Source organism: Apaloderma vittatum, unplaced genomic scaffold (assembly GCF_000703405.1).
Source record: "Apaloderma vittatum isolate BGI_N311 unplaced genomic scaffold, ASM70340v1 scaffold8209, whole genome shotgun sequence".
NCBI classification, from domain to species: Eukaryota; Metazoa; Chordata; class Aves; order Trogoniformes; family Trogonidae; genus Apaloderma; species Apaloderma vittatum.
Genome location: NW_009735778.1, coordinates 82,054 through 92,227, shown reverse-complemented (window position 1 = coordinate 92,227; position 10,174 = coordinate 82,054). Strand labels below are relative to the sequence as shown.

Sequence of the window (10,174 nt, the reverse complement as noted above, 5' to 3'; positions counted from 1 at the left end):
CCAGGGGGCTTTCCCAACCTGAATGATTCTATGCTCTATTCCCACTGACCGTGACGCCCAGCTAGAACGCCATCACTTCCACACAGCACCTGCCGGGCCATGAGGCGAGGGGCTCGGGCTGTCACAACTAGGTCACGGGAGTTGACACACACCCTCAGCTGCACGCTCCTTCGAAACACAGCTCCCAAAACCCAAACCGTGCGCTCGTGCAAAAAAGCCCGCGTGTCTTTCCTACCTTGTTGGAATCCTGGATGATCTTCACGTTATCTATTCCAAACTTGTCTGCGTAAAGTTTCAGCAGCCTCTGGGAGATCTCGGACAAGCCAGTTAATTTGGGTTCTTTGTAGATATACTCTTTGCCTTCCTCTTCCTCGAAAAACCCCTGTTGGGGAAGGAACGGGAGGATGTGGTGAACACACCAGGCAGGGCAGAGCCTAAACGAGGTGCTTGGATCGAGGCCAAGTGGCCTCTGCTGAAAAACAGAATGGCCAGGAGATACCTCCAGAATGTGTTTGGGAGCTGCTCATGCAAAATCCAGCCTTTTCGTGTTGAAGTGTATTTCAGCTCGGGCCGCTAAAATTACTGACTAGGCAAACCCTCGCAAAAAAATAAAAAGTATGCGGAATTAAAATAAATGAGCTGTAAATGCCAATGCACGTTTAGGAAAATAAGCTTCGAAGCTTTATCTCAACAGGGATAATCAAACAGGCGTATCTCTGTCTTTTCCTTCGGTGAAGACAAAGGGGCAATAAAATTGTCTTTTGATTTTGCAAGTGCCCATAGCACCGCGGGCATTACTGGAAGCCAGTGACAAACAGCAGCTTGTCTGGCACTATCTTATTTATCAGTCTCACAGTGACCTTCTAACACCGCAACATTTTTAGTAACTTTCATCAATTAAACTTCACGGGCACCCGAGGAACTTCACTGGTAATCAGAGCTCAAGAGCTGACAGCCCATAAACTTTTACTGAGCTGGGCAGGCGACTGAATTCCTACCGATTTCGTGGAGAAGAGATGTGCAGGATCGTAACCCGGGTTATGTTTCCACTCAGGCAAAACAGCTTTACGTGGGAAAACCTCTCTGATTTCATGTGACCATAAACACGCTACTCAGGATTGCTGCTGCCAGAAAGCATCTGCTTTCTGTTACTATTTATTCAGTGTTTCAAATAAAAAAAAAACCCCAACCCTCATGTTCTCCATATTAATCACACAGCAAGCTAGAATATAGCTTATGCTCCTAAGCACCGATTCTGTGTCTGCCGGCACGCTGGAGCAGGGAGTTTGTGTGTAAATGCCAAATCCCTGTGCTGACGCTGCACGGCACACCAAGACGGTGTCTGTGTTAATGGGTTTGCTTAAAAAAAATAAAATAAAAAAAATACCTGACAACAAGCAACTAAGAGATTTCGCCTTTTCCCCTACGCCAGAGACATCCCCTGGGCACGCATTCCCGACACTACTTCAGCTGACAAGTGACAAGCAGAAGTTAATTGTGAGCTCTGAAGAATGGTGCCTGCCATATGCTGTACGTCTGGCAGAGACGACTGAACGCAAGATTAAATACTTCTCCCGAGCAAGCAAGCTCACGGATCCCTCCCTGCCTGTATCAAGTGAGCATCTCCTCCCCCGGGGAGCGAGCGAGACAGGAACCCGCAGGGCAGCTTCCCACGGGGAAAACCAGCCTCGCCCCTTCCAGAGGGTCCCCGCAGCCGCACGGGAACCAGAGACTGCCTCTGCCTTTGCAGGAAGAAGAAAGGGGTTTGAGTGCAGCTGCAGATTTTCTTTTTCCACTGGAAACCCCCCCAAAAGTCCCTCCGCGATCAGTATTTGCGGTGTTCCTCCAGCCTTTAATCTGCTTTCTCTGCGGGTTTTGTCCCCGCTGGAAACAGCGCTGGTGTGTTTTTACGGAACGCGCACGTGCCTGCCTATTATTGATAAAAATACAAATAAACACAGATGTGTCATAACACATTTTTTTTTTATGTGTGTGTGCTTGCCTACGTATGCAACACCACACTGAATTTTTCAACAGAGGGAGAAGGGCTCCCATCCTGGCTCGAGAAAAAACTTCCCCCCGGGTGAGATGAGGCAGCGTCGGGCCCCGCGGTGCCCACACACACAACACGGCGACACACAGGGCTCGGGAACGCAGGTAGTGGAACAGACAAAAGTTAGTTTTTGCAGGATGCAACGACGAATACGTATGCAACACCACACTGAATTTTTCAACAGAGGGAGAAGGGCTCCCATCCTGGCTCGAGAAAAAACTTCCCCCCGGGTGAGATGAGGCAGCGTCGGGCCCCGCGGTGCCCACACACACAACACGGCGACACACAGGGCTCGGGAACGCAGGTAGTGGAACAGACAAAAGTTAGTTTTTGCAGGATGCAACGACGAATGAGACGGTGTTATTTCATCCGCCGCGAGCCAAGGAGTCGAGAGCGCGGGGAAGTTAACGCTGAGTAACGGCACGAGGAGGGATGGAGGAGGTGTGAGGAGAATTAAACAAAACATGCAAGAGAACTAGACTTACCACAGCCTTGAATAAGATCAAAGGGAGAAAAGAGCAAATTTCTGCATTAAAATCTAATTAGCAAACAGAATGATTCTCATCAGTCTGTTGTTTATACACCGTATTATTTCAGAGTAAAGGAAATTGCACGCTTGCCAAAACCAGGTCTTAAAGGAGCATGCCGGGCTGCTACGCTGGTTTGTGGTGGGAGAAAGCACAAAATAACACTCTGAGGATGCTGAGGCACAGCGGAGGGAACAAAACTACTCTAGAGTGTTCTGCACAGAGTCAGAGGTGGCTTGAAAGCAGCAGAGCCAGCGAGAAACACAGCGAAACACCCACTGCCAAGGGCTCTGCTTTAAGCTCGGTGAGAGGAGAGAGCCACATAGCAATGACATCTTCTCTGGTTTTATTTAAGTTTTACTCTGGAAAAACCTGCTCTGTCTTCATCCCCGTTTCCCTTGCTGAAGTCAAGAACCAAAGCTGATGTGCCTGCTCCCTGTGACACCCCGAAATCCACCGCGGTGCTTCGGAGGTGCGGCGGGGCCCCCGCCGTTTGGGGTACGACCCTGCTCAGAGCCTGACCCACGAGGCGTTTCCTACCTCGCGTTTCCCTGTTTCAGCTTCCCCAAAACCACACCAGGACACGGCTGAAACCTGGGCGCCAGCGGGGACGGAAGAACAGGAGCCGACTCACCTGCCCGTAGAAGGCGACGCGGTAATAGCGCCCGAAGAGCCGCTTCTCGGAGTTGACCACCTCGGCGACCTTCAGGTAGGAGCGGTGGATGTCGTAGTACAGGTCGGACAGCCTCTACGTTGAGAAACAGGAGACGGGAGGGGAAGGGCAATGCCGCCACGGCTCTGCCCCAGCCGCGCTCCCAAACCCGTGCCACGACGGCTGGACACACCGATGGACCAGCTCGACCCCCGAGCAAACGCCACAGGCTCCTTTTTGGTGTTTCTGCCACCTCCCAAGCAGTTCCGTGGCAGCAGGTGCCCTTTGCAAACAGCATCCCACCGCCAGACAGTGGTGGGGACCCCCTGAGAGGTCAGAGACCCCTCAGGAGGTCAGAGAACCCCCCCAAGAGCTGTCCTCGCGTGCCACTAAAAGAGAACGTTTTGGGAAGGCGAACCAAAATTTCAACTGAGTTAACACCCGAGGGTCTGCTTCTTTCCCACATCGCTACCCGCCTCTTGGCTCTTTTACATCCCAACCCAGAAAAATCAGTGAGGTTAGCACCTGGTTACGTATGGAAATTGCCAAGTAAACCCAAGTGAGAAATTGTGAAGAGATCACACAATTTATCAGCAGTTTCTAAAGTACAAAACACACGGGCTCGTGGCTTAAGAATGTGGAAAAATTCACATCCACAAACACAAGAGGTTTGTTTGAAATTTCTTTGTTCATTTACTGTTGTATTGATGCTGAGAAGAGGAAGGTAAGATATCAGTGTCTTATTTACTCACAGCACAAAGCGTTAACGGGAGAAATTACAGCGAGGAAGAACAAAAACATCCTTTTAGAGAAACGACCTTTTAACCCCCACTAAAAATTTTGATCTTTACTGTTGTCTTATGGTAATTAGAAAAAAAACCAACAAAAACCCCAACTTACTTTAAAGTCCCTCTGCTTCTCAAAAACAGCAATGATAGGCTTGTTAACCTCAGCAATGAGCTCGTATCTCTCAGACTTCCACAGGTACTCGACACACAACTCCAGCTGCTCCACGAGGATATTCTGCAATTCCACAGAGTTCAGTGGCTCGACCGCTCGTGGCTTTTAATTAACAACAGAGGCAGCCAAAGCACACACCCACTATTTTTTCATTCTGTATCTTCTATATTAAGGTTTATTCCTATGACGGTGGCGACCTAGCTCTTCTCTAGATAAAAAACCTGAAATAACAGCAATGTGAAGATACCCGAGTACCTGACATCTCGTTCAGAACAAGGGGTTGGCTTTGCAGGCTTCCTTCCCCCCACAGGATTTAATATCCTGCTTAGTTAAACACCTGCCCTTGGCTCTTTAGTGCAGCAGCTCTGACATTTCACCCCAAAGGTGCCTGCCTTTTAACACTGCTGTAATCCAACAAGCATCCAGGAGGAACAGCGCTCTCCGCTAACACAGAACAAGTGTATAAAGGTAAACGCCGCTGACCTCATTATAGGGAGTATCTTGCATGCCGGAGTCTTCCTTCATAGCACCCTCTTCTTTAATGTTGGGGGTGATGCTGAGGAAGGCAGGCCATCCCATGGAAAACAAGCCTTGAAGGGCAAGCCGTGACAACGTCAATTAGCGACAGCATTCGAGGAGTTACTGGCTGCCGTTCAAGCGGAGCCGAGCTTATCTGACGGGATTAGTTAATGTTTCTCACAGCCCAAGCGATGAGAAGCACAAATGGAACCGCGTGGATTTATGAGGCTATTACACACTCTCCCTCTGACATAAATTTGCCCCGGCAAAGGGCAACGCGAACATTTTCCTGACGCACTCTCACTCCTCGGCCGCGCAGCGCCGGCAGTCCTTGCGAAATCGCTCGAGCCACGCTGGCCCAGCAGAAATCACCATCGCGGGCTCAGCAGAGACAATTTCACTCGCAAACCAGCGCCGTGACCCCCGGTCTCACCCACGGGCACCGCACGCCGGGACCCTGGGCTGGCCAAAGGGCACCAGGAGAGCACCACGCCATCGTGCCGACACTACTCGCTCGCTACTACAGGTATCAGCATGCACTACAAATATATTTATCGCTTTGGTGGACGTTTTTCCCAGGCCAGCTGGAGAAGAGTAATTTGGTTCCCTAAGGATGTTATTGGGCTGGTGAACAGGCACAGTTAGAGCACTCACTTCCTCCACTGTGAGTTGTTAGTAACACATTACTATCAGAGACTTGACCATCTTCCAGGAGCATACGTGAGGTACAAATCTTTTCCATTTTCCAGTAACCTACGATAGTGTAAGATGGTATTAGTACACCGCTACCGGTATGTGTTAATACATGCATACCGAACAACGGCAGGCTAACAACGTGAAGCATTCTCTTTAGCGCTAGCTTACTACACATGTAACCAACCCTCCTCCTTACACAAAACACCCAGACTAGCATTGAAAGTGTATTTTAAAAATAAAATATCTGGGAAGAGTTCAAGCAGCTTTAAGAACACTTCACGTGTAACGACGGAGAGCAGGGCAGCCAAAAAAATATTTTCAGCAATAAGGGTTACAGACACGCGGTCGGTTTTGAACAAGCGGATCTTACCCTTTCTCTTGAGGTACTCGGCGATGAGCGCGGCGATGTGGATATAGCACATGGCAGCCTGCAACGAGACACAGACACGTTAAAGCACGCCGTGCGTGACTCACGGCACGCGCTTTCATCACTGCCACGTCACGCTGCAGAAAAGGGGAGACAAAAATTAACATAACCACTTAACGAGGGGCTAAACGACGCAATCCTCCTCGAGTTTCCACGTCACGAGGTGCCACCAGAACACCGCGGCCGGCAGAGAGGCAGATTTCCCATTTGTTTCTCCCCGTTACCTCTGATAAATCCCCGTTCCTCGCGTGAATCTTGGCCATGCTTTCGAGCCACGTGCGCCGCAGCTCGGGCGTGCTGGCGTAGGAGTTGGCAAGGCTGTACTGCAGATCCACCAGCATCTCGGGGTCTTTCTCGTGCTCCTTCATCTGAGCCGTGGCCATCAAAACTGTCCTGATGCGCTTGGTCAGATCCTTCACCTCTGCTGGGAAATTAACGTTCTTTGGGAAAAGATAAGCAACACATCACTAAAAAACCCAAAAGAATAGTTGCAACTGCATCTCGTTGAGCAAGACACCGAGTTACTCGTGCTAATTACCAACTCGCTTGCGCTGGCTTTATTATTAAGCTCAGCCAGAGAAGGAAACACACCTCCAAAAGCGTAAAGTTCAAAATGCACGCTGACAAGACTTTGGAATAAATTGCCCAGAGATGTTGTGGCTGCCCCCTCCCTGGAGGTGTTCAAGGCCAGGTTGGACGGAGCCTTGAGTAGGCTGATCTAGTTGAGAGGCGTCCCTGCCCGTGACAGGGAGGTTGGACTAGATGATCTCTAAGGTCCCTTCCAGCTTAGGCCAGTCTAGGATTCTATGATTTGGACAGGAATTGGAAAACTTAAAAACTGAAATCCTTTTCCTACCACAGAGGTAAGGGCAGAGGGAACTTATCTAAGTGCCCTTTCCAGGGGGTTAGCCAGCGCTTACAAATCCCAGCTGCTGGGCAAGTGTTGGCTACGCATCTACCAAACAGGCTAAAGGGAGACTTTGTAGACTGGAAAATTGTCAACTGCAATTGTGCTTCATTACTTACAACACACGGTATCTTCTGGTAATTGAAGAAAATGAGCAGTGTATAACAAATAATACCATTTTGAAACAAATTTAAAAAAAAAAAAGAGAGACTTCTGTTTGAAAAATTATCTTCAGTCATTAAGTTTCTGAGTCACAAACATCTTCACACATTTCAGGCTGCCTGGAAAAGGCCTGTTACAAATGCATAAATCGCTAATAAAAGGCAGCAGTTTTATTCTCTGAAACATTTGCTCCCCTCAAACTGCTGACCTTTCGCAGCGCTCGACAAAAAACATTTCTTACTTTCATCTGCTTGTCTCCGTTAGCAAAATTATTTATAATTGCAAGCGAGTGCTGAAAACGAGATCCACCAATCCCCGCGTCCGCGATCAGCTGGCTCACGGCCTTGATGAGCTGCACGGGGAAAACAAACATAGAACAAGGAAGCTTTTAAATCATTTTTCATCCTGTTTTTTAGTACGATGCAATGTACCAGGCCAGCAGAGGGGCACATAAAAAATAACGGTGAGGAAAACCAACGCGTGTCAGCTAAATACTGACGACCCCGCGCTTCACCTACCTGTAGGTGGGATCTGACTATTGATTTCTGTTTGTTAAATTCAAAGTTCTTTCTCATGAAAAAATAGAGAAGAGCAGATGCCTCTGTCTGAGTTGAACGTGACCTGTGGTTACAGCACTTGAGGATTTCGTAGCAGAGAGAGCCGCAGAGATCAGCTTGTCCTTGGAAGAACGCTGATGGAAACTATTGGGGAAAAAAACCAAACCACGACGTGTGAAACGTTTAGCACCACTCTCAGGCCTTGCTACAGTTATTCTGAGTCAGATCTCGTGAACTCCTCGCTTCTACTCATCCAGACTTTGCCAGGAATGAGCACAGTTGTGAAGGTCATGACTCTGCCCCGGCTGTATCCCAGGTCAGAGTAAGAGACGCAAACCGGGGTTACCTTGCCTACAAACAGCCGCAGGGCAGCAAAGACGTGCTTGAGAGCGGCTGCCGACTGGTTGATTTGCAAGAAGAGCATGTGCGTGTCAAAGACTTTCTTCATCAGGGCGTTCTGGCAATCTGACTGCTGGAGCTGCCTCTGTTCAGACAAGACGGGACAGTCTGGTTACGAAAGCGAATAAACGGAAGAAAGATGCGGAGTGTTCCCAGTGTGAAATCTCTGTGGACGAGGCATTGCCCGCTCGCTGCGGACCCTTCTCACATGTGGATTTTCAAGGACAGCACTCTGTCGTGCCTGCACCGCCTGTGGATGGTGCACTCCAGGTGTAGGGGCTGGGGGAGAGGCGCTACATGGTAATGAGGCACCTGCGGGGCTGTAGCTGTGAGCCTGCAGCCAGTCCGCTGGGCCAGCGCTCCGCGAGCAATTCGCAAATTGGCAGAGGACCCACCTGCTGACTCGATGATCAGCAGTTTGGAGATCTTTTGTCTAAAAATCTCTAAAATCTCATGGGATAAGTGTGACCCAGACAAGGCGACGTATTAGTAGATACGCGACACGGCCCTGGACACGCGAGTTGCTGCTCTTCCTCGTCCTTCTATTCAGCTCGGGTACCACAGGACAATCCCTTCACAGAACTGAGGACCGACCTGTCTTATTTCCCTGTTTACGCCTCAGGCAGTTCAAGTTTTGCGTGTCTGCTCCCAGCCAGCCTTCCTACCGTCACGCGCCGCCCGTTCCAGCAGAAAAACGAAACAGCAAACGCGTACCTGGTGGTTCAGAGTGTAAAGACACAACAGGTCGAGGATTGTGAGGGAAACTTCTGTGGCGATGTTGGCTTCCGTGTCTACGTACTGTACAATGTCCGTCTCGCTGGAGCTGCCTGCAGCACAGGGAAAGCAAGAGGACAAACGGTCTTCAGAGCGTCGCAGAGCCCAGGACGCGTCGGAGCCGATGAAGCGCTGCGGTCTGGTCACCGAGACTCGGCGCAGCAGAGGCGGGGTCTGCACACTTAACCCAAGGGGTGTTTGGAAGAAAACAGCTCACAGGAGATGCAAGGGGAGGGAAACTGAGGCAGCTTCTACCAGCTGTGCCAGTGATGTAAGAATATTCTTTCATTGTTTCAGTTTGTCCTCAAAAGGAGGAGGGAAACCTAACTGGAAAGTGGGATAGATTACCTCAATCTCATCATTTTGAGAACCTTCAGTCATGAAAAGGTCACTTCTATTGCTAGATCCAATAAATGCAATATTTCAGTCAGCGTGCATCTGCTTACGCGCCAAAGCACACGACCAGAGGTGCTGGGACGGGGGGAATAACTTGTCATTAGGACTATTTATATGTGCCAGGTTATTGTAATTCATTTTGTTTCTAAACGAACCTTGACCACATCTAAGATCAGATTTCTCAGTCTCCCGAGAAAAAGGCAGAGTCAGCAGCTCTCTCTGTGTCCAGGCTCTTCTCTTCAGGCTGACTTTCACTGGCGCTCATGGAAACAGAAGTAGCTGCACGGAGCCTGATCCAAACCCCACAGAATTCCAGAGGGAAGTAAAAAATTGTTTGCACTTACTCGCAGTGCTGCTGTCTATCATCTGCAAGAGCTTGGGGTTAGAAAGTGCATTTTTCCCACGGATTATTGGTAACGTCTGAGATCTGTGATGCTTGTGGCCATCATGACCAGAAGTAGAATGCATCCTGAAATTGAAAGATACTGTTAAAAAATACTCAGAAACTAAGAACAAACAATCGTGCAGATACAGAATTTTTCCATGCCAGGCAGAATTTTCTGCAGAGCTTTTCAGAGGTTAAGTTAAACAAACGGATGCAAAATTTTGCAGAGGTGTCCTGGGTTTGAGCTAAACCCCAGTCCTATTTAGTATAAATTGGGGGGGTCACAAGGAAGTAAAAGGTTGCATGTCCGGAGGGTAACAGACAGGACAGGTGACCAACGAGAGTATTCCATCCCATATACGTCATATTTAGTATAAATTGAGTGATCAGGAGAGTTTCTCCCCTTCCTTCCTTCTCCCTTTCCTCCTTCTTTGCCCTCTCCTGCAATGGCCGGCGTCCAGAGAGGACTCTGTCCAATCTCCTGCTTTTGATCCGGATCCTGAGTTCCCGAATCCAGCTCCCTGTATCCATCTCCCCACCGCCGCCGCTGAGCCTGGGTTTTTCCCAGTGCCTCCTGCTCTGCAGCATCAGTGGTGACTGCTATTCGGGGGAGGGAGTCGGGTTTGATATCGGGCTGTTATCTATAGTCGTATATAGTTCTTTACTTTTATCATTCCACTATTATTTTCTATTATTATTGTTTCAATAAAGCTGTAGTAGTTTTTTTCTTCTCTAACCCGAAAGTCTCTCTGCTTCATTC

The 10,174-nt window shown here is 49.1% G+C and overlaps 1 protein-coding gene across 1 annotated transcript in view; it reads right to left on the bottom strand.

The window, feature by feature from the left end:
• Positions 1-235: 235 nt before the first annotated feature.
• The window catches only part of DOCK10 (dedicator of cytokinesis 10), a gene marked incomplete at its 3' end in the record, with an annotated part of 58,884 nt that continues 48,945 nt past the window's right edge, over positions 236-10,174 (bottom strand). Inside the window, exons 40-52 of the mRNA XM_009876712.1 lie at positions 9,370-9,498; positions 8,574-8,682; positions 7,807-7,944; positions 7,422-7,604; positions 7,145-7,255; positions 6,059-6,274; positions 5,778-5,835; positions 5,366-5,464; positions 4,676-4,782; positions 4,133-4,255; positions 3,215-3,328; positions 2,539-2,544; positions 236-382 (exon numbers count right to left, since the gene is read on the bottom strand). Of these exons, the coding sequence (XP_009875014.1) occupies positions 236-382; positions 2,539-2,544; positions 3,215-3,328; positions 4,133-4,255; positions 4,676-4,782; positions 5,366-5,464; positions 5,778-5,835; positions 6,059-6,274; positions 7,145-7,255; positions 7,422-7,604; positions 7,807-7,944; positions 8,574-8,682; positions 9,370-9,498 (1,540 nt within the window). The remainder of the gene's footprint in view (positions 383-2,538; positions 2,545-3,214; positions 3,329-4,132; positions 4,256-4,675; positions 4,783-5,365; positions 5,465-5,777; positions 5,836-6,058; positions 6,275-7,144; positions 7,256-7,421; positions 7,605-7,806; positions 7,945-8,573; positions 8,683-9,369; positions 9,499-10,174) is intronic.